This window comes from Cyrtonyx montezumae, unplaced genomic scaffold (assembly GCF_038088225.1).
Source record: "Cyrtonyx montezumae isolate F1298 unplaced genomic scaffold, pur_monq_1.0 scaffold_3, whole genome shotgun sequence".
In the NCBI taxonomy this organism is placed as follows: domain Eukaryota; kingdom Metazoa; phylum Chordata; class Aves; order Galliformes; family Odontophoridae; genus Cyrtonyx; species Cyrtonyx montezumae.
In genome coordinates, this window is record NW_027072034.1 from 84,046,998 (window position 1) to 84,071,756 (window position 24,759).

The 24,759-nt window shown below is 40.4% G+C and overlaps 1 protein-coding gene across 1 annotated transcript; it reads right to left on the bottom strand.

Annotated features, from left to right (window-relative positions):
• Nucleotides 1-10,338: 10,338 nt before the first annotated feature.
• On the bottom strand, nucleotides 10,339-24,576 carry RABL3 (RAB, member of RAS oncogene family like 3). Its single transcript, XM_065742129.1, has 8 exons — nucleotides 24,519-24,576; nucleotides 24,167-24,258; nucleotides 23,072-23,201; nucleotides 20,077-20,191; nucleotides 18,121-18,271; nucleotides 16,474-16,545; nucleotides 15,400-15,438; nucleotides 10,339-12,867 (listed from the first exon to the last, which is right to left on the bottom strand). Exons 1-8 carry the CDS (start codon nucleotides 24,562-24,564, stop codon nucleotides 12,802-12,804), a joined length of 711 nt encoding a protein of 236 aa, XP_065598201.1. The 5' UTR covers nucleotides 24,565-24,576; the 3' UTR covers nucleotides 10,339-12,801.
• Nucleotides 24,577-24,759: the final 183 nt, after the last annotated feature.

The following is a 24,759-nucleotide window of genomic DNA, read 5'->3' on the forward strand; positions in this document are numbered from 1 at the left end:
GGGGCCAGAGGCAGGGGATGGCTCTGTACTTTACCATTGGAGCTGGTGAACAAAACTTACAAAATTCTGAAATATTAATATTTTTCAGGAAAGCTGTTGCTGAGGAAGGAGCAGAAGCAAGCAGGTGGCACAGAATACTAATGAAAGCAACTCTGCATTTCCAGAAGTTGCAGAGAAAAAAAGATCAATTGATTTTATTTGACTTTTTTTTTTACCTTGAATTCTCCTCTATCTTTCCCACCCTGACAAAAAAATAAAAAAATAAAAAAAATGTAGCCTTATTTTTTTCCTTTCTGTGGCCTGCTCTACTGTGAGGCACACATTCAGATATAGATGTGACCCTGTGGTTAATGTCTCACTCTCCTTGAAGCACCCTGGGAGCCCTCATGGCCAGAGCACTGACCAGTTATCTCCTGCCACACTGCTGTGAGAGGGACTGCTCTTAACAGCCTGCCTTCTCCAAAAGCCTCCTTACACCACCCTCAGTAACACATCAGGGCCACTGAGAGCTGCTGCTTTTTAAGGTTTGCAGAGAAAGGGGATGCCATTGTGCAGTGCTAGTGCTGGATAGAGACATGGCTCTAAAATAGCACTTCTCTGTGGATGTGACAAAATGGCTCCAGCTCTGCTGCCTGCTCTTCCAGTGACAGCTCTGGCAAACTAGGCTGACTGCTACAAAAAAAAATGTGGTGCATGAAATAGTGTAGTCAGCAGGAATAGGGAGGTGATTGTCCCTCTGTACTCAGCTCTGGTGAGGCAGAACCTCAAGTACACTGTTCGGTTTTGTGCCCCTCATTATAGGAAAGACATAGAGGCTCTGAAGTTTGTCCAGAGAAGGGCAAAGGAGCTGATGAGGGATCTGGAGCACAAGTCTTATGGGGAATGGCTGAGGGAACTGGGATGTTTAATCTGGAGAAGAGGAGGCTCAGAGGAGACTTTAATGGTCTCTATAGATCCCTGAACGTAGGTTGTGGCAAGGTGAGGTTCAGACTGTTCTCACTTAACTAGGGATAGGGAGAGAGGTAGTGGCCTTAAGTTGCACCAGGTGAGGTTCAGGTTGGATATTAGAGAAAAATTCTTCTCAGAAAGAGGTCTGAGGCACTGGAACACACTTCCCAGGGAAGTGGTGCATTTACCATCCATGGGTTGTTCAAGAACTGTGTAAATGTGGCACTGAAGGACATGGTTATTAGGCATGGATCGTTAGTTGGACTTGATGATCTTAAAAATCTTTTCCAACCTTAATGACTCCATGATTCTATAAGACAGTGATTATTGATAAGAGAGGGGTAGTTTTCCTTGGATATTCCCTCTGGCCTTAGGGTGACACAATAATTCTGGTCAGAAAGGACTTGAGAAAGTCACTACAGCAATATTCAGATTAAATCAAAGCCAGCTCTGAGATCACACCAGGCTGCCTAAGGCTTTATGCAGTATTGTCTTGAAGACTTCTAAGGATAGAGAATGCACATCCTCACCTGGCAGCTGTCCTTATGGTCAAAAAGTTTAACTTCTATGCAGCTCAGTCTTCCTGTGTTTCAGTAGGTGGTAGCTGTCTCATCCCATCATGTGCTACTGAGAAGAGGCAGATGCTATCTGTCTTCTTGGTATGCTCTCCACCTGTTTTGGTTCTCCTAAGGCTGCATCATCTACAGGCCAAACCAGTCCAGTCCCTCATCAGAAGAGGGCCCCAGCCCCTGAGCACCTTGGCTGGCCACCATTCAACTTACACCATTCATCAGTGCTGTGTTGAGGGGCCAAAAATAGGATGCAACATCTGCTCTGTCCCTATAATACTTGTCTTCCAGGGGCAGGAGCACCACAGCCAAAGTAGCCCATGACACCTCACCAGTTTCTTGATTGCTTTTTTGCTTGCCCGTGTGGCTGACAAATTTTGAGGCAGTCGGCCTTCATTTTTGCATGCTGTTTCATGCATGATAGAAGCAAGTCATTAATTGACAGCAGTCTGGAGCTGGTGCCTTATAACTAGCAGGCACAATGAATGCGTAGAGAGATGAACTAAGAAAGAAACTGTCCCATTCTTTCTCAAACTATGTGGGAATTTCTGCCTGCTTGAGATCAAGCTTGTCCTACTGCCTCCAACTTTCCTTTCTTAGAGACTTTTAAGGGCTGAGTTTAGCTCCTCTGGCTTCATGAAGCTAGAGGTTGTGTCACATAGTCACCAGGAACAGATTTATCTAACCTGATTGTGCAGTGTTAGGCAGCAGTGCCTTGCTGATGTTTGCTCTAAAACAGATGAAAATTTATTCATATTACAGTGTGGGTGCACTGGGGATAAGTTCAACTGGGAATAGTGATCATTTTATTTTGGCAGCACCTGGAAGTCTGAACTATAGACATGGACTCCCTTGTGCTAAGCTCTAGAGGAATATAGACATAACAGTCTCCAAGTTATTAATCCCTCTTTAGCCCTCAGTAACTGACTGCCATCTTACCATATGACAAGGAAGGCTGTCTCCATACCCTTGCCTCTTCTAGCATTGCCATAAGAAGTCACATCAGCACCAAGGAATTCTTCACCTCAAAGAGAGCTGCAAATAATTTAGCTAACCCTGAACAGTGATTCATCATAGCCAAAGAAATAAAGTACCCGACACCTGCCACCCATCCTGGAGATTCTTTTCCTTCTAGACCATTTATAAGAACAGAGTTCATCTCACATTTTCTGACATTGAAGAATTATCTGTTCTGGGAAACAAAGTCAGTATCTTTCAGGGGCTTCATGATCCCCTTCCTCCTTCTTGAGTCACACAGTAGAATTTCATGTTACACTCCTCTTTGAGAACCTACATTTCATTCTGCTCTGTAGGATTTAACAGGTCCTGCTCACTTGTCTTGTTCTGGTGTGACAGGTGAAAATAAAGGCCTTGTTTTTATGTAGGATGCTCCAAAAGTAATGCCTCCTGTCTATTTCAATGAAAACTACAATGGGTACAAAGAGCACAATAACACCACTAAATACAGCAAATTCTAAGCTACAAAACACTAATTTTCAAGGTCGTCACCAACATTAGCTATCCATTTTTTGCTAGCAATGAACACAAGCCTACCTGTCAAAATCAGCATGGCTGCCTGGGACATGGCTTGTCTTTCATGTCACTGTTGACACTGCTAACACCCACCACCAACCGCCTCACTGTGCTCAGATCAACTGTTTGGTCTCCATAAATGTTCAGCAAGCATCAATGAATGTCAATGGATGCCATTTTTTCTGCATGGATGATTCATGGATGAATTCACCTTTGCTTCCCCCACACTTCCATGTCAGATGTCATTTTGTCAGATTGCCCCTCTGCTGCCATTTGTCACACAGCAACAAAATGTAATGGGATATTGTTGGGAAGGTTCAACCTTTACTGTCATACTATCAACATCTACCTCTGATTTTGTGAGCTAACATAATAAAATAGGAGACATTACTTCTGGAGCAGCCCCCCTAACTTGGGCAGACCTACCTCCTACTTGTTCTTGTTTTCTTTAACATAGGGAAAGACACGGTGTAATCATTTTACCCACTTGACATGCTACACAAATGTTTCAAAACTTATTAGGCTGTCTACCCTTGCTTTTCCATTCTATTCAGGGAAAAACATAATGAGATGCTGCTGAACTGATGTTGCTGGCCTTTTTGATTTATTGATCTCCAAATCATACAAAACACAGAAAAGAAAGCTTTTTAACACTTCTGTGGTGTTTCTGACCCAGACTATCCAACTTATGAGGTAAATCATAAATCCATAGACTGTTCCCCATTGTCTCGTTGTCCTTCATGCGTCACACTGCAATATGTTGCCAAGAGCAATTTATGTTTTCCAGTGGTAAAGGTACTCAAAACCCAAATGGACACAGTTCTGGGCAGCTTGCTCTAGTTGCTTCTCCTTCAGCAGGATTATCAGACCAGATGCTCTCAAGAGGTCTTTTCCAAACTCAGTGATTCCATGATTCAGCTTTGCCAACTCCTTTAGTTAGTTGCAGGGGCTCTTAAATATAGATCTTATGAAATATTAAGCACAGAGGTACTTTATTAATGTTATAGCAACTGTCTTTGTTGCCATATGAATCATAAATATGATTCATAGTCACAATGAATTGCTATAACATAAACATGATTCATAAACAAAATGAATCAATGGTGGGAGAATGAGCTTTAGGAATGTGCCGTGTTTTTTCAGCTACATTTCTGGGTATGACCTTTGTCTAGTGCATGGCTTCACATGGCCTTTACCCCAGCGAGATTCTGGCTGCAGTGTATCCATGAAAGTCATGAGAGAAATGTGAAAAACTACGGCATTGGCTGTTACAGCCATACATCTCATGATATATCTGCACCTGCATAGTAAATGCATACCAGCATCTGATTAGTTGAAATCTATTCTCACAAGCAGTGTGAGGCAGCTTTGCAAAGATGTGCAAGGAGCTCATCTGTGTCAGGGAGGCAGAATGAAAGTACCAAGGGGTTTGCTTGAAAATGTAGCAGCTTGAAAATGGCATCTGGCATTCAGCATATTAATGGCGAATGGAAGATGAGAGGGAGAATGGGAAAAGCCTTTCAAATGGAAGATGAGACAGCTTATACTTGGTCCAATAGGCAAGAAGGACTCTAATTAAACTTGACTGTATAGCAAATACATTAAAATACTTTTTTTTTTTTTTCCCTGCTAAATCACCTTCAATTTTAGGTGGTGGGGCATTGGGAAGTGAATGATACGGATGCTGAGGAAAAAAGGGAGAGAGAGACAGGGCACTTCTGGCCTTTCCTTCCCGATGCTCTCCATATGCATTTTCTGGTTCAGTGCCATGTAATAGAAGCAAGGTTAAATGTTCTTCACTGTCCCTTTACTGTAATTCTAGTCTGTTAGGGTGTACTTTAGCCAGAGCAAGGCCTACAGATTCTTAAGCGGATGACGCTAAATAGGGAGGACCTGTTGATTCCCTTGAGGACAGAGAGGCTTTCCAGAGAGATCTTGACAAACTTGGCAATCAACAACTGCATGAAGTTCAGTAAGATCAACTGCACCTGGGACAGGACAACCCTGGGTGTATGTATGGACTGGGAGGTGAGAAGCTGGAGAGCAGTCCCACAGAAAGGGATGTGGGGGTTCTGGCTGATGGCAAGTTGAATGTGAGCCAGCAGTGTGCCCTGGCAGCCCAAAGAGCCAACCATACCTGGAGTGCATCAGGCCCAGCACTGCCACCGGGCTGGGGGAGGGGTTGTCACACTCTGCTCTGCACTGTGCTGCCTCACCTCCTGCACTGGGTGCAGCTTTGGGTGCCACAGTGTACGAAGGACATGAAACTGTGAGAGAGCATCCAAAGGAGGGCTACAAAGATGGGGAAGGGTCTGGAGAGCAAGGTGTGTGAGGAGTGGCTGAGGTCCTGTGGTGCGCTCAGAGCAGAGCAGGGGAGCTGAGGGGAGGCCTGATGGCGGCTGCAGCTCTCACAGGGAGTGGGGTCAGGGACAGGGCCTGCACCAATCACATTATCTTATTTCAAAAAGCACCAATCTTCTTTCCTTTGTCCAGCTAAAACGCACTCATTAATGAATGTATTTATTAAGATACTCATTCATTTCTGCCTGTGATTTCACTGTCCCTAACCTGCATTTTTTCCTCTATTTTTTTAACCCTTTAAACACTGCCTAGGAGCTCTCTAGAGCAGCTGCCTTCATCTATTTACTTTTACACTGCCTAGAATTCAATCCTTTCTTGAAATCTGTCATCATAACATGAGACAATAAAGAAATAATACTTACACATTTTGTTAGCACTGCCAACAGCTTTGTGGCAAAAAGGTTCTTTTTAATAACTTGTACTTCTTTTGTAGAGTGGCCGTTATGAAATATGTCCTTGTCACCTTTCTGGAACCATTCAGCAGCAGATGCCAGACAGGTTAATTATTATCATTTATTTGTGCAGGAAAGGTCATAAAAGTCATCTGCAGCAGAGAGCACATGCTTCTCATAGCAAAAAAAAAAAAAAAAAGAAAAAAAAAAAGAAAACAGATGCTGCATGGATAGAGGATGGAGAAGCCACCTGCTCGCTTTGCCGTGATGCTTCTGCCTTCAGGCTAGAAAAACTTCTTCCAGAGTATGGGAGAAAATTTAGTCACCTTCATCTGTTCTGTCCTTCCTCCTGAGCAGCCAAGGAGTGTGGCTCCTATTGGACAGTCACTGAATTCTGTGATACGATCTTTTTTTTCATCAGGGACAGGACAGCCCATCAAGCCCATGTAAGCCAGAGCAGAACAAACCTCAGGAAGAGAGGATGGCATCAGAGACCAAGATACAAACTCTGAGCCCAGTCATAGACTTTAGAGCTTGTAAGTCTCTTTGTCTTTTAATAAATCTTTAACCCAAAGCCAATGGTTCATTTCCACTTGCAAACGTTAACTCAAAAGGTCAAAAGGAACATAGAAGTGCATGGCTTAATTGCACACTATTTTATTTCATGCTTTGTATCCTAGACAAAAGAAATGACTGCCCATTGGGTTGGATGAGTCAAACAGCACTGACTTGTAGGCAAAAAAGAAGCGAGATTTTTATTTATGTGCTTGTACTGCATTTGATATCTTGAAAGAAGGCTGTGCTAAGGAGGAATTTGCCTGTGTACTTTCATTAGGTATGGAACAAGAACTTCTTTACATTGATAAGCCCAAGGGGCACACCAAGATGTATCCAGTGAAATAATTTCAAAGCAGGAAAAAGAAAATATGTCTGAACTTCATGGTGTCTGCAGTGAAGGTTGGGTAAGAAACTAAACTGACAAGGATAGAATTCATAGTGTCTTTGGAGAGCACAAATAGCCTCAATCATCTAAATCAGCTTCCAAGTATTCTGGGGGACCTCTCCTCAGAACTGTATTAAAGAAAATCATTCAGAAAACTACTAACTCTACTCTGAAAAAAATCAAACAAAAAAATGTACTTTCCTCTACTGTTTCAGGTGATATCATTCTCACTGTTAGAAAACTACATCTAATTTCAAGATGTGTTTAGACTCTGGTTCTAGGAATCACAGTTCATTTCCCACACCACATTCTTATCTCTAAATTGAAAAGGTATGGATTTGAATGGTGAAGTATTTAGTGGATAAAGAATTGTTTGGATGGCCACAGCCAGATGGTTATCTCCAACAGCTGTATGTCCAGGTGGAGGCCGCTGACAAGTGGAGTACTCCAGGGGTCTGTCTTGAGATAATGCTCTTCAAAATCTTCATCAATAACATAGGTGCAGTTGAATATTGCTAAGAACAATGCTTCCATTTGTAACGCCAGTGTTTAGGCTATGTAACGATTTCTCACTAGGTAGAAGATCTTTGTAGTTGATTAGATATTTGAAGAGAATTGGGACTTATTTTTGTCCTCCTTTCCCTCTTCCACTTAACATCTACCTGATGTTTTTTCCAGAAATAGTGCCTGTCTCGAGGACCTAATACACAGTGCTGTAGCAAAGCACACCCTAAGGAAAGCTTTACTTCTGAGTACTTTTTGGTAACTTGCCAGCCAGTGACAGGTTCATCAATAACGATAATGGCTTTTTGTCAAAGAAAACTAGCATGCTAAGCTGTAGACATGTTCAGCCCTATAAAGGAATTAAAGAATCTGGCGTCCTCTTAAGGAAAGTAAGATGGGAACAAGAGTTCTAATGGGAAGACCTGGCTAACAAAAGAAAGAGAAACAGAAGCAGCTCTCCTTGCTGAAAAGCAGAAGCAGCTTTTCTCCTGGTAAAACCTGTCACCTCCTTATCATCTGAGAAATGATGACTGAAGCACAGACTTCAGCAGACCTCACTGAAACATCTATTGACTACAGGCTCTGGCTCAGCTGTTCGTATCTCATTTGTGATAAATGGAGCATAATGAAGCTGCCTCTGCAAATGTTATTGTTATTATCAACAATGAAATTTGGTATTAAAGTTGCCACAAAACCCTATTACTGGATAGGTTTGAAATGCTTAAAGCCAGTGGCACCTTTGCTAAAGACTGCTGTAGAGCAGGCAACCCCGTTGTTTGCTACTAAGCTGAAAACACATACCGAAGAATTTAAAGTTACTTAATATATGTGTTTCCTGTATTTCTGAGCCTAGAAGGCAGTTCTGAGGATTTCCATATTTAGGATATATTCATGCTTCTATGTCCTCATAGAAGCTGGACATAAACCAACCAAAAATTTCTGCCAAGCCATGTGGGAAGAAAGGAGGCTCAGTGCTCATTTGCTATGCCACACACTTGTGTGGGCACTGAAGTCTTACACACCTCAAAATACATCCATGAACCATCTTCCCTGACACTTTGCACTAAGTATTAGGTACAGAGCAGCTGGGAACATATTTCTGAAAGCAGAGATGGAGGAGCTCCAGTTTAGACAAAAGGGGTAAAAGTAATGTGTGTGCTTGTGATAGACATGAGGGAGACAGATGGGAGGGAATGAGAGGGAGACAGAGGCAGGGGGAGATGTAGCAGGGGAGATAGAAAGCAAGTGAGACAGCATGAAAGTCACCAAGGTAGAAAGAAGCAGTGAAAGGTGGGGTGGAGAGGGCACAAAAAAAGACACGGTTAGACAGGGAAAGAAATCAGAGACCAAGAAAGGGAGCTGGAGGAACAGAGAAACGACAGACAGTAGGCTCACACAAGGCACGAAGAGAGGAAGGCAAATAAACGGAAGTTGAAACACAGGAGAAGGAGCTACAGCCTCAATCTTGGAGCTGCATTGTCTTGTTGGCAGCTGAAACCAGTGAAGAGCAAACAGCAGTGAAACAGATTCTGGTTTCTTAATAGATTTCTGAAGTGCACCTATCACTTCTCTAAAAAAATAAATTTAACTTCATCAATATGCATGACTCTACCACAGAACAAAGAAGTTGCTTTTGTTCTCTAAAAGGAAAAAAATACACATAATTGTGGTAACCTGCTGACATGTAAATAAATCAGAATCTTAATCTGGACTGGAGATCTACTTACTTGAAAATAACTAAGATGTTAGCTTCATACCACAGTGTTAACACAGGCACAAGATGATCTAGCTAGTCACTCTAGCTTGTGATAAATAAAAACTAAATAAAAACCAAACAAAACCAAACAGGGTTGGTGTATGGGAACTGTTGAATCACGGCCTGAACCACTGATTGATCACCTGAGGTGAGCTCTGAGTCGGCCACAGGAGCACAGGTGAAGGCAATGCACCTGAGTGACCAGAAGGGGTGGAGTCTGGCTCCACCTCTCCCAGACCCCCATTTAAGGGCTGACCAGCACCAGGGAAGGTTCTTTTGTTGGAGATTCCTTCTCTGTGGAGTTTCTTTCTGTGAGTCTTGGTCCTTGGAGGTGGGTGATCATTTCTCTTTGTATTGCTTGTCTCCTTTCCATCTCAATGATCTAATTACACCATCTATAGAATATCTCAGCTAACAATGCAATTTTGTATTATTCATTTTGTTAGCTTTACACCTTACAGTTGGTCTGCACATTGAATGTATAGGAGAAAGAAAAATACAACTTTTCTCTAGTGACAACTTGAAACTTATGTTCATTATGTTCAACTGGTTTAAGAGAGGGAGAAAACAGGAGCATGGAAGGGATGGGACAGCAAGCAAGGGTAAAATCAATGGAAAACAAAAGCTGGGATGGTCATCCCACAACTGGATACACACTACCCATATTCAATATTTATATATGAATCTATATGAATTCTCATGGTTTGTCTAATTTATTATTCACTACCCTTTCTGCCATTGTATTACATTTAGCAAAAGAAAAACTACTGCTACAAACCAAAATAGTATGGAGTTCTTTTAAAGAGAGTTGAAGTGTATGCTAACCGTGTAAATGCAGAAGCCATGAAATAGGGATACTGCAATTATTTTAACCCCAAGCATGGGAAAGCTATGAAATTTCAGCATTTTATTTAACCATAGCTAGGATATGCTAACATCTTTAGCTCAGCCATGCTGTACAAGAGAAGCGGGTAAAAATACTTGGAGAAAGAAGGCCTATATATGTAAATATTTTATAAAACAATCTATTCTAATCTGTGGCCACATATACTAAAGCGCTGTAATCATGGTCAGATGGGTCTGCAATCACTTTTCAGGGCTGCTGACAGAGAACACCACAGAAATCTAGCCTTTGCCTTTTAGAATTACAATCAAATGACTGCTGTCTAAAGGATTTCTTTGCATTACAACTAAGCATATCAAAGTTATGCTAGTATTTATGGCAGGACAGAGTTAAGGGTGGTGCTAATGGAATAAATATTTTCTCAACATGAGAGCTTGGAAAAACACTGCTCCTCATTTTCTTCAAATTAAACATCCAGACTAATTAAAAAAAAAGTAAATTCTTTAATTCCCAGTGTACTGAAAGCACTACAATTCTATAAACAGACACATCAAAGCCATGCCTCTGCTTAGTAGATGAGATGTGACTTCATGGACAGCATCACTTTGTCAGACCATGCAGCAAGTCAATTCAGTAGCAAATGGAAATAACCTGGCATGGACAAAAGGTATTTGGGAGAAAAATGAACACAGCTTTTTCTGATGACAATTCTAAACTAGTGTTTAGGCATTTCCAGGCCTTTCTGTGTTATATGGCTCACAGGTAGATGAATGACACCAGAGGAACATAACTGGGCCTACAGCAGGAACCCTGCCCTCAAGCAAACCTCTCTCAATCTGCTAACCTTCTACTGCTTGCCCATGTACTCTGCTCTTTTCAGTACTGTTCCCTTTATCTTCTTCTGTCCTAACAATATCTATTTCTAATTTGCTCCAACATTACAATTGTCACAACCTTCAGTCCCACTGAGGCACAAGTCCTACGTATTTTCTCCTTTTCCTGGAGTGTGAGCTGATGGCTCACACTATGACTTTGTTTCTTCCTTGGAGAGCCTCAGGAGCAAAATTCTCAAACACAGATAAGTTGGAACTAGGACTTCCCTACAGCATGCTAAACAATACACTTTTATTGATTAATTGAAGAGGGCTACTTTGGAAAGCTGCTTCTTATAGATCAAAGACCTGTGCAACTGTTGTTTCATGCAGCATTTTAAATCAAATGTTCTTCCTTACTCTGCAGCACTTGCAGTTCTCTTCAAGCTATGGGTGAAGGAGGAAATACTCCTACCTTTCTCGTCCTACTCTGCAGCTCCTTGGTAACAGAAGCAATTCCAGTTCTGATTACTATAAGACAGCATCTGACCTTGAGAAAACAATTCTAGCTTTCATTGTCAAAGGAGCAGAATCAGACTTTGGTGTTGTCCTGATCTGCATAGCTCAGGCATGGATTATCTGCTATGAATACTTTGGTACTTTATTTTTCCTGCTTATAAACTAAGCATAAACTAATAACCCATTTTATACATGCATCTGAAAAATTAATGCATTCACGTTTGCAAATTTCCAATTTCTAAAAATGGCCTAAGGGAAAGTATTCATATTTTTAATGAGCTTGATGACTATACCTAGCTGTCATTTTTGTGCCTGATTAGTAGCAATAGGCAGCTTTCCATTTATTTCTGGGCAGCTTCTAGAGAAGAGCTGCAGGCAGATGTAATCTGGAGACTGCAAAACTCAGTTCACTGTCAATTTCACACCAGTGTTTTACTTTCTTCTACCTCCATTTATTATTCATCTATATTTATATCGAACTCCAGCTTTTAGTGTTTGCCAGAGGCTTAACCATTGCAATGACTATGAGAAAGGAGAGAAAAGCAGAAGGAAATAAGAAACTGCCATGTATCAGGCTCTCACCACTCCACATAATTCTGTTGAGGTGAGAAGCTCTACAAAGCTTGGGCTGTTTACAAAGCCCACAACTTCCAGGGCAGATGAGGCCAATATGCTTTCCATGTCCTTAGCACTAAAAATGAAAAGAACACAAAACTTTATAGTCATACTTCATTTCTATTTTCTCAGGGCTTTGTATCAATTACATTTCTATCCATTTTTAACAGTGATGTTCTTATATTTCACATCTTCTGAATCCACTAAGCTCTCAGACATAGTAAGACCATGCCACATTTGATCCATATAAGCACTGTATAAAACCTTATTTTTTCTCATCTTTCAAGACATTGCCTTTTAACTTAATTGAGTGTTCTTTTTCTTTTTATTATGAAAAGATAAACAGAAGTATCTGATTAACTTGGTCATCTCTAAAGTAAACCATTTTAACTTAAGCAGCAAAATTTGTTTTCCACTTGTGATTTTTTTTCAGGTTTCAAATCCTTTTTCATCTTTCACCTATTGCTTTTATCCCTTTTCAATATGGCTGAATAGTGTGTTTCAGGTGAAACAGCACCGCATACTTAATGACAGCATTCTATAATTTTCCAGACCACCTCTTACTCCTTCTTACATTTTGCTCACTTGTTTGTTTTACTGTGAACAAGAAGCCCATTCAGTATTATCTTTCTGTTAGAGGTAAGATGAATGTAATTCATTGCAAAGACTATCCATAAGTTTCCTAAATGGAGAAAAAGATGTCAAATATATGTGCTATGCATGATAGTTTACCACTGTGGTATGAGAGGCACTGAATTTATTGCACAGTTTCCCAAAATGTTCCCATATCTCCAGGCAATCTTAAGAAGTACTTTATATTTCAAGTTAGGTTTCTGGAAATTCTTCCACAAGTCTTTTCTGGCAAAAGTAGCTTCAGCAGTCTACCCAGCCAAAACGTGATTTCATTTCATTCTGCTTGACATAAGAATTACTGTCTTCAAGCATCCAGTGGGAATAAGAATGTTATCAGAAACTCAGAAGTCATCTTCCACTCTCTTTCAGTGTTCAGTCATAATGAAGGCTCTTCAGTGTTCCTCCTCCAAATCTCTTTCTTTCTGAGAAGCCAGGAATCTAGAGACAGAAAAGGTAATTCATTAGAATCAGCAGGAGTTCCCTTTTGCCCATATTCATGTGCTTCTTACTGCACAGACAACAACAATGCCTTCGTCTTCCACACTGTCCCCAGAATCAGGACTAAAATGCTTCTGACTAGTGCTAGAGGAGTATGTCAAACTACAGTATGGATACTTTGTCCTGTACAGCTCATTTACACCTTGCCAAAAAACCCTAAAGGCTCCTACAATGAATCCTAAACCACTTGGAGATTCCAAAATTCATCTTTTCCCCAGATTCAAATGCACAAAACAATTTCAACTCCATTCATTCTTAAAACTATAAAATACGATTACCACGTTCTATTAAGTAACTGTTGAGAATTCCATTTCTAACCTGAGACAGCAGCATTTTACTCATAGTATAGTTGAAAGTGCAATTTTATCAATTAGTAAAAGCTTTGAGAAAACCAGAATAGAAGAAGCTGCAATAACAGAAAGGATTAGCACTTTTATTTTTGCAGGCTATCTGTATACTGGTTACACTGTGCCAATGAGGATTTAACAAGAAAAAATCTATTCAAAACCATTGATAGTTTCTCTGGCTGAGTAGTATTTGAAATATTTGCAATCAAGTGCAGCCACAAATCCCCCAAAAGAAAGAGAGATGCTGCTCTCTAACGTTGTTTTAGATGCCTGTCCAATTGGTGACTCTTAAAAATGTGTTTATGATTCAGAATAACTTGAATGTCTAACTCTACATAAGCAGAAACAGAAGAATCAGTAAACATCCATAGTCTCATAAGACGTATAGAATATCAAAATGAAAGGTGTCAGCCAAGCATTACAGATTGTGCTAGGACAATAAAGGTGTTTATGGTTGATAGGGGAAGAGAATGTAGTTCATGGTGTGAAGTAGACTGCATAGATTATGTAATTCATTGGTAAACTGAGACAGCCAAAGAGCTTACCCAAAATAAGAGTCCACTACAGAAACACAAGTTAAATTTAGTCAGGCCTAAGGTTTAGACAGACGGGTATTCATTCAAGAATTATTTTGCTCAAGCCTGAAAAGCAATAATCCCTGAGAGAAGCCAGGTAGTTTTACACCAAAGTTCATCTAATCCAAACTGCTTTGGGAATTCAGAAAAGAAAAAATGCTGTCATTATAATTCACAAGTAGAAAGACAACATAGCTAAAAACTTAACTGCTTTAGGCTTTTCTATATTAAACCTAATTAAGAGTAACAATTATTTCTTTATATGAAATCTGATTGAAGCCCAGCTACAAGCAATTTGATGCTTATATTCTTTTCATTCTGAAGAATTCTATAGCAAAAGTACACCCAGAACAAAAAGAACTGAAGAAACCCATTGTAAAGAACACAAAGACATTCACAAGATTCACGTTAAATAGCTCATTCCAAATAGAAACACTGAGTTGATATTGAAGTCTCCCATTCCAGTTTGGATTTTGTCTTTAAATATGACTGCCCACAGATTAAGATTTATTTTAAGCTTTTGAGCTGTTGTCAATGAGGCAAATGAAAGTAGTAATCAGCAAGCTATAATCTTTGGCATGAGACCATAAAGAATATAAAGTTAATGTCTAGCTAGCTACAAGAAATAATCAAATAAGAAAATAAAAATCTTACACCATGTAACAAATAGCACACAATCAAATTTCTGTGTTAAGCTATTATTCCTGTGAAAGGGAATTTCTCTAGAATGTGAGTAGGAGTGCAGAGGGGAGAATAAAAGGGAATCTTGCAGAACAGAAACAGGAGAGAAAGCAAATTTATTTCTGTAAGCCATAAGAACATGCTCACACAAGGTAAGCATTTTATAATTCCAGATTCATTTTTTCCCTGCTTTCCCTAAGGGTTTTTCAGCTCAGCTACACTTAGTGATAACATTTCACAGTATTTTTGTGATGCTATTCACCATAATTTGCAAGCACCTCACAGACATGTTAAGTAGAACTTCATTGTTTGCTGCATTTGAGACAACACATGAGAAAATGGACAATAAAAAGTTGAAGTGACTTGCCTGTCAAGAGAGCTATTTCACTTGTTCTTTACCAACTGTAATGGAAGCAGTTAATCTAACCATTTAGAAATTAATTACAGTATGGTATCATACTGACATTTTTTTCTGCAGTTCCACTGGTTCTATGAAAACTATCTGTATAAAATATAAAATGCTAGTTCTATCTGTGCAAAAAAGACTTCTAATTGACCTTCAAGACAGTATCTCTGGCCTAAACTTGCACAATGGCAGTCTGGAGCTGAGAGATTTGAAAGAGATCCTGTTAGCTTAATTTACCTCAGCTATGTTAGCATACTTAGTTTACTAATGATCACATTATAGACTAACACTTAGCTGACAGAAATCAGACATTTTTCTGTCTATTCAAAGTAGTTGTGCTCCCACAGATATAAAAACTCAACTACCAGCATAAATGAGCATTTAAGTCACATGAAGATCATGGTCTCTATCAGCACTTCATGACACTGGGAGCAACAAAATAAAGTAGGAAAAAGTAACAAACCTGGTTGCCATCTCTTAGTAAGTATCTCTTCTCTATGACCTGAAAAAACAGTGAGAGAATTATGTTAGCAAGCACAACATACACATAACCTCACATTTTAACCAACACTTCACATTTGAGCACTGAAATTCACGGCAAACTGGGGAAAGATCTGAACCCAAGCCCCACGCTCTAGACCTACTGCTTTAATTACAATGCTATGTTACACACTGAAGGAGTTGCCACCTTCTGTAAAGCTGTCATCCTCAACTTCTATACACCAAATGAAAGTAACCCCCGCTTCAGTAATGGGGGGATTGGTGTCTCCTTACTGCATCAGAGTCGATGTTATTCTGATCCCTCCCTGCAGGTGCATCAGTTTTGCTTTAAAAGCTCATTCTGCAGGTGTCCACTGGGCATTAGGTGAGGTTTGACAAGAGGTAGGCCTTACTTGCTCTCTGAGAATGATACACAAACTGTCTGTGCTGAAGGACACCTATGAGCTGGCACTACCAGTCTGACAATCAAAAAGTAATCTGTATCATTTTGTACAACTTGCACTCTCCTCCAAAGAAAATGCAGGCCAAATTTTCTTTATGAAGAATGATCTGTTATGGGACATCACCTGTTTCGCTATGATCTCTTTGTCCAGGGAATGCAGAGTGGCTTTAGCCACAGCAATCCTATCACTTTCACAATAGGTCTTGATACTCTCTAGTTCAGGAAAGAAAAGGTTCTACATTTCTTCATTCCTGAAGTTTGATTTAACTAGGAGCAAAAGAGCTAACTGTTGTCTTGTAACTCTTCATGTTACCCTAGCTCACTGCAAACTCTCTGGTCTGCCAAATGACTTCAAAAGTGCATGTGGTGTTTTTGCACAGTTGTGAGTTGTTCTTCATTACCCTATACAGACCAAAAATCACATTTTCAAGTTGATCAGAGATCTCCAGGAGAAGACTAGTTTTTGACCTGCCCACACCTGGCTTGATTTGATTCAAACTTAAAAAGCATAATGTGAAAGGAATAGCTGTTTTCTATGCTCAAATCACAGTGTTCAATACATACGGGAGTAAAATCTAATTTGACTTGACTTACCTTATCAAAAAATCGGCTTAGTTTGACAGCATTGGATGAGCCTGCAGCCAAGTAACGAGGATTGGTGCAATCCTACAACACATGAAAGTCAACAAACCAAGCACAAGAAAATCAATGCAACAAAGACATACGTGTGGAAATTACCATAACATTTTTCCTCACACATGCACATACAATTAATGAAAGAAAACAGATTATCTGCTAGCCATTTGAATAAAAAACAAAACAGTGATTTGTAAATAAGTGTCACCCAACGGACTGAGAAGGAATAAAAAACAAACAACCATTAGTGTTTTAAGTTTAGTTAAACAAAAAATGTTTCCTTCTCCTCAGAGTTTTGGGAATTAGAGGTTTGAAGACAAAATCAATTGCTCAAGACAAACAGCAGTCAAGTGATTTCAGATGTGCAGCATCAGAAGATGATACAGAAATAATCCTAGCCAGGTATTATGCAGGGTATTAGTTTGACCTGTAGACCAAAACTGTCTTCTGATGAAAGATGTGGAAGCAGCAGCTTTCCTTAGTACTGCCCTTCACCTTGATCTCTGCCTAGAGGATAGGCTCCTCACAATAGAGACAAAGCCAATTCTACACTGCAAGGTAACCAGAGAACTCTGTCTTCCCCTATGCTCTCCAAATCTATCTTCTGTCATCAGCAATAAAGTCAGCTAACAATTTGTACTGACTACATGAGACTGTGCGTGTACAGAAACATTTATACAGCACACCAATAATTTTAAACACTGTAATGTTTTAACTGGAATAGAATTATTTTTTTCATAGTTTCTTGCACCTCGCTATGGTTCGGATTTGAAAACAGTACTGTAAATGCACCAGTGTTTTAGCTATTGCTGAACAGTGCTTACACAGCATTAAGGCCTTTTCTGTTTCTTGCTGCTGCACCAGCAAGCAAGTTGGAGTGAGAAAGAAGCTGGGAGGAGACACAGCCAGCAAAACTGGCTCCAACCAATCAAGGGAATATCCCAGACCACAAGACATTATGCTTAGCCATACAAACTTTGGGAAAGGAGAAGGAAAGTGGGGACACTAGGACTGATGGTGTTTGTCTTCCCACGTAACTGCTATATAGACATGATAAAATCCTGCTTTGCTGGAAGTGGCTAAGCAGCTGCTTGCTGAGAGGAAGTAGCAAATGAATTTCTTTTTTGCTTTGCTTGCAGTTTCCACTTGTATGTTAAACTGTCATTACTTCAACCAATGAGTTTTCTCACATTTATCCTTCCAATTCTCTTCCACATCCTATGGGGTGAGAGTGAGCAAGCAGTGGTGTGGTGCTTAACTGTCTGCTGGGGTTAACCCACTACAAATATGTATCCATATACAGAAATAAATAATGTGGTCTTGATGTTTCATTCAAAGACATTTTATGTCATAACAAAGAAGACGGAAGAGAAAACTTGACTCCTGGCCACCAGTTCCAAGACAAGCAGCGTTATCTAACCTCTACCTACACTGAAACAAATGCCATCATTTCATCACATAAAGGTGACAGCTAATCAAAACATGCATGACCCTGGCACTACTGAGCAAATCTCTAGAATCACAATTTTTGTAACAAGTTTTATTTAACAGAAAATCAGAATCACTGCCATATAAAAGAAAAACACTGATGACAAGGATACCAACCAAATTTATCTCTTCAGCATTGAAATCCTCAGCCAAGAAAGCTGTTCTGGTCAAAACTTCATTACGCTTAGTTTCTGGGATCTGATCCAGCTTAGTTCCTATTACCAGCAGCGGAATCTGGTTATCAGCAAACTGTTCACGGTCATAGTCACTGAAGGAAACAAATATAATCCTGAATTGAGTGATGGTCATCGGAATGAGCATACAGGCACCATGAGACTCAAGGTTGCTTTCAAGTAAAAGTAATTTACAAACATTATTTAACTAAGTGAGAACATGCTGTATCTGTAAATTATGGCTTTGGCATCTAAGAACCTACACAGAAATAGAAAGAAAAAAACAACCATGTGATTGGATTTCTTCTCTGCACAGATGACCTTCAGGGTCAGAAAAAATGCTAGGTAATTTATACAAGAAAACAAGAATTTTATTCACTATTATACCAAGCACATGCGGCCATCAGAGACCAAGCAGGGAGCCAGCATCTCTAAACATCCAAGCTTCCTACACTTTTAAGGCAGGACAATGAAATAAATCACAACTGTGAAACGTTATCCCTTTCCACATTAGATCAAAAGAGCTGCAATAACGCTGCTGAAGTGTCAAGTTACTAACTTCTACATTCAACTAAAGGTAGCTACTACACTCTGAATTCCAGTAAGCTTTGATTCAGGTATGAATTATGATCAAAGATAGTCTTTATGAAATAAATGATATAGAAATTAAACATAATTAAAATTTCATACTCCAAGCATTGCCCTTAGGATACCTGTCAGTTTTAATTAAGACAAGCTAAAGTAAAGTCATTTCATGAGTAATAGCAACAACTTGATCAAGTAATTGGTAGGGGCTGAACATCTGTCCCTGAAGTGAAGCCTTAGAGAAATTTTAAGTTTGTTTAAATGCAAACCCTTCCTCCCTCCTCCCATGTTTCTACAGAAGCATCTGTGTACCAGCACAGGCAGATAAACAATAGATACTACCCACGAAAATCTTTATTATTGCTTTCCTGCTCAAGCGTGCAGTTTATCAATGACTTGAAAACCTCCTTGATTGTGTATAACACAAGCACATAGATACAAGAGGACATACTTGACAAGGCATCGGAAAGCTAATTATTAGCACATTCTTTACAGGGATTTCTTTAAGCTCTTTTTGCAGTTGCACTCCTGAAATGACTCCCATACATCAAAAAGTGAACATACTTGGTCTTGGTGCATTCAGGGGAAGCCCTTCCAAACAGATTCATGCCACCCCATGACACTTACTGTACCAAGGTGTATGGGAACTATTGAATCACAGCCTGCACCACTGATTGATCACCTGAGGTGAGCACTGAGTCAGCCACAGAAGCACAGGGTGAAGGCAATTCATCTGAGTGACCAGAAGGGCTGGAGTCTGGCTCCATCTCACCCAGACCCCATTTAAGGGCGGACTGCCACTGGGGAAGGACATCTTCTTGAAGACTGCTCCCTTTGGAGTTTTTCTATTATGAGCCTGAGACACAGATGAGTATTCCATCTATTTTTGATTATTCCCTTCCAATACAACAATCTTTTTTATTATGTATCTTGACTACTATACTATTTGAACTGCTTATTGTTAGCTAAGCAAAGGGCTTTGCATCTCTTCAGGTATCAGGGAATGAACACGCGTGTACAGAAGCTTCAGGCAGATGAAGGACACAGTAAACGTATTTCCCTTTAAAGCAAGGTTTCTGCTATTCACTTTGGCAATCTACTGATAGAACAATCTACTGATAAATGGCCTGATCAGCAGCACAAAAAGAACTGCGATTTTTTTTTTCCTTGATACACCCTCATTTTTTAAGTTTATTTCTCAAATATCTAGCCATGTTTTTCTTTGTGTGGTTTTCACACTTAGATATGAACAAAGTCTCCCCATAATAGCATGGAATTGGTATGTCTTAACTATGTATGTATGCTTTTCACTCACCCATTTGTCACGAGAACTCCTGTTGGAGCAACATCTCTGTTGAGTGCTTCCAAAGACCAGCGATATAAATTCTGGGATGATTTCTTGTTGGTTAAGTCATGCACTAAAATTATCCCTAAAGTGAAAGAGTAGGCGGCAAGATGCTATTTAATGATGCATGTTTTTTTTCTTATCTTCACAAAATTACATTTGCAGATTCCCAGATATCTGACAATCAGGAAAGGGAAGGATAACCAGTTTGGTTACAGTAAATAAGAAAACAAGAAAATTTTGTGATGCAACAGCACCTTCTTAAAGTTACTTATCAAGAATTGGATAAGAATAAAATAAAAATCTCACAAAAGAGGGAAAAGAACAACCGCTTCAGGATTCAGTGTGCAAGTGTTGCAAGAATTCTCTGAATCTGCTCCATCTAGACTTCTCTGCTGCAGTAATACAGTTTCAGTATCCTTAAGACATCTTTTCTCAGCTTCTCCTAATTAGTAAACATTACCATTTTTGGTCACACCATCTGAGAAGTCTAAAGGCCCTTCCTCTGTTTTGAAGGGTTTACAGAGCACTATTACTTTCCTTCATTTTCAAGAACTGATGCCAAGTATTTTGGGAGGTATCCACAAAAAGAAAAAACTTGCAGACTTTCACAGTCCCCTAACTGGCTAGTCAAAATATGAATGAATATGATTTCATGTATTTAAGCTTCCAGTATTTTTCATTACTATCACCTTTCACAATATAAATTCAGAAATAGGAAAATTGCCAGCCAAACTTCCTAGTGGTGCTATTAGCAGACACCCACTCCTGATAACCATAGTTCCTAACTCCATTAGCAATTCCTGCTAGCAAATTTCTTCTATTTATTCACACTTTCTGAAACCTGTGGAATGTTCCCACTTCCTCCAGATTTTTAAGTTGTAATTAATTCAAGGACCAAATGGCATCATATCCTTATCTGGATTTGTTTTAGACATACTTCACAGCCTGCAGGTGTAGAAAATTAATCATTTAATCATTCTCCTTAATTCCCAAAGATGCCAGCCACTGTACATACTAAGAACAAACACGTTCTCCACCACCTCACATTTCTGTGCACAGAGACTGCTAAGAGATTTCCCATCGTGTCACAACTATATCCTTATTTCAAAGTATTTACCTTAGTAATAGCAGGAAAAGGCAACTCAACCATCTGCCCATCTCTAGTGTAGGGAGAAAAAGCATGACACAACATAACTCAGCCTATGGAACAGAACTGCAGGCACTGCTGCATCATCTGTGAGAATCACACGCTACCTCCAGACACTCTTCCCTAGTCACATTTTGATAGGTTGGTTCCCTTGTCTGCCTTATGGGAAACCTACACAGATAGCTGTGCCAGCAGAAAAGACAACATCAAGAAAGAGCAGGTTAGGACCAATGTTCACTCAAGGAAACGTTCCTCCCATGCAAAGGTCTGCAAGCCACAGCCTTGCTGCCTGCTCACTGTCCCAGACTATCACAATCCACACACCAGGTGCAGGGATAACAAAGCTGAAGAACTGACTTCAACTCAAGAATAAACTGTATCAAGCCTCATAGCACCCTGGCAATGATGTTGCCACAACCAAACACTAACTGCCTTTTGAAGTCAGGTTTTTCAGGTCACTGCAAGCCCAGTAAGGCCAAGCAGTCAGGCAGAAGGGACACGTTAATCTTTTCTTATATCAGATGAGAAGTAATTTGTGAGACAAGCTCTAAAAAAGGAATTTATTTAATGAAAAAAGACAAAACCAACAGAGCCAAGGCTAACTACCAAAGCCAAGTTTTCGCATGCAAGCTGGCTAATTATATCATTTGGGCAGTGGAGATGAATAGCTCTATTTTAATAACTTCATTGATTATAACATAGATAACTTTGAAATTTCATATTGTAATGTGCTGTTCTAGGATATTTCCAAGTCTGACCTACACAGGCTGGCATACTGCAAATTTGGTGTCAAAAAGAACTCCATTTTTTCATGTACAATAGGGGCTTATTTTAAGGCTCTTGCTTTGAGGGCACAACTCAAATCTTATTTAGACAGGTCTGGTTAACAATACAAGCAATAGATACCTGCACACAGTTATCCTCCTGGGAAGGGGAAAGAAATAACTAAATAATCACAGAGAAACAATTGCTTACTGAATAGCTTAAAACATTACTGAAGGCTCTCAAATGATGAGCAATGAGAAATGTGAATCAAAACGTTTGAGAGAGATTCAGAAGCAGATGTTAATCAGGTATGTATCTATTTTCACTGAGCTATCCTTGGATGCCAAAAAAGTAATAACTGAAATTGAATCTTTTATTTGCTACCTTAGTGATACAGACGAACCATCAGACCTTTAAGACAGTATCTCAAGGGAACAGATGACATCCTTTCAAACAGCATAAAATGTAACTTTCCACCAATAGCAAGTTGCAAGATTCAACTACTAAAAATCACTTGGCAAAACAAAAAAAAAAGGCAAGATGGTTATCAGAATATAGCAATTTCATGTGAGAAAAGTTAAAGTTTGTCATTCCGAGATATAACTATCAAAGTTAATACCACAAATTCAAGTTCATATCATATAAATTCATATAATTATTTCTGTACTGTAGGTTTTGGAACTGGACAGACAAGAAAATATCAATTGTATATCAGGCCTGGAGAGGTAAAGGCAGCCTTATACATCTGTGTGTGTAGCTGGAAAGGACATCACTGCAACCTGAAAGACTCCTTGTTGCATTAGCTGCACAAGACTAAAGAGAAAGGCTGATGAAGTTCATTTGCACAGGTTTACCTAAAATAGCTTTCCAGTTCAAAATTGAATCCATAAAATTCTAAGAATTGTATTGTTGTTATCTTCCTTTATAAATATGCTGGAATCAGAAAAAAAGAATGGTAGAGCACTCGGTCTTAAAGAAGTCCTGCTACAGAACCAAAAGAGAGCTCTTAACAGAAAGTGACAAAAAGAGATTGATGCCAAACAAACTTACCATTCAGTGAGTTATAAAATACTGCTCTTGTGCTTTTCACACTAGTGGCACTACCCACTGAACCTCCAACATCCCACAGCTCAATATAGTACATCTTCTCTTCTGGAGTCCCTTCTTTGTAGTCATGGATCTAATAGAAAATTAACATAATACATAACCACAGCATCAGCCTGTGGATGTTAACCCATACAATACAGCTGAAAGGGCTACTGCACTTGGATAGAAATTTGCAAATTTTAATACTGACTGCATTTCAAATCTCTCAAGTAGGAAGGGACTGGCAGGGCTGAGTCAGGCAGTGGATAGTGGGTATCAGAGATCTTTATCACATAAGATGGAGTTCAGTGAATCAGCAAGAAGCATTCTTTCCACCCAAACATTATCAAACCTTATGCTTCATCACGTGCTAAGGAATAGTGCATTGCTAAACCAGATGTAAAGATGCAGTCATGACTTCTTTGCGCTAGTACCACAAAGTTAAGAACACTGACACACTGACCACATCTTTTTCCTTTCCAAATTCTTGCTGACATCTCAGCTGAATGAATCAATGAATAATTTTTAATTCTGCAGTGAAACAGAGCTGCTGTATTTCTTTCCCCAACTTTTGAAAACATATTTTGGGATTCTCAGAGATTAAACTCACAGCCAGTAAAGCAGGACCAATCCTAACCGACGGTACAGCATGAGGAAAATGCAGAAAACACCGATGAAAGTGTTTATCACTGTGCTATGAGGACTGAACATAGGGTTGAAGACAAGACAGTGAATAACCTCATCCTCTGCAATGAGCAGGAAGTGAGAGATCACACCAAGTACTCAGTTCAGAGTGAGAGGGAACGGCCTCAAGTTGTGCCAGGGGAGGTTCAGGTTGGGTATTAGGAAACATGTCCTCTCAGTAAGAGTGGTGAGGCAGTGGCACAGGCAGTTCAGGGAGGTGGAGGTGTTCAAGAAGCAAGGAGATGCGGCACTGAGGGATGTGATTGGTGGGCATGGTGGGCATGGGGTGGCACTTGAACTAGTTTTTTCCAGCCTTAGTGGTCCTGTGCTTGTATAACAATTTTCCCCCCGTACGTTTGGCGGCCCAGCACCTACTCGCACGTCCACTGAGCAGCCCACCGTCCAGGACGGGTTTCCCAGCACTTGGTTGTGGCATAGGAGGTGTACGAGAGAAGACTTTCCGACACCTGCAAAAGCACACAGAGAACAATGCCGGTCAGCCGGGCCCAGCACGACACTGGAGCTGACTGGGGCCGGGACAATCAGCCTCGGAATCACGGTTAACGGCCAACGCTGGGTCCCTTCATGCCAGGCAGCGATTCAATGCGCGTGCGCCCCAGCTGCGGGTGGGGGGCACAGGAGGGGAGGGGGCGCCCCCACCCTGCACTGTGCTGTGCGCGCGCAAGCATCGCGCTGTAAGAGCCGGGGGTGGGGGGCATGGACTCACCGGAGTCGCCCAACACCAGCACCTTGACCCTATCCAGAGCCGCCATCTTAGTCTGCCTAGCAACAACACCCGTGCGTACCGCCTTCTCGCAGTGCGCTCAAGCGATTCGCCGGCTGCTCGAGCGAGCGGCGCGGAACTCGCTTTCTATTGGCGCAGCTCCCACATGGGCGGGACCATCTGGGGCCCTGAGAGGACGCGATTGGCTCGCGCCGAGGGCTGGGCATCTCGCTGACGCAGGCGG

What these genes read in the sequence shown, in the direction of transcription:
- RABL3 (XM_065742129.1), bottom strand. Translation starts at nt 24,564, where the DNA reads ATGGCGGCTCTGGATAGGGTCAAGGTGCTGGTGTTGGGCGACTCCG. An exon ending in ATGCTGAAGAGATAAATTTG is followed by an intron (nt 16,546 to 18,120) that starts GTTGGTATCCTT and finishes CATGTGTTGTAG; the next exon opens with GATTGCACCAATCCTCGTTA. An exon ending in TAAGCCGATTTTTTGATAAG is followed by an intron (nt 15,439 to 16,473) that starts GTAAGTCAAGTC and finishes CTGTTTTTTCAG; the next exon opens with GTCATAGAGAAGAGATACTT.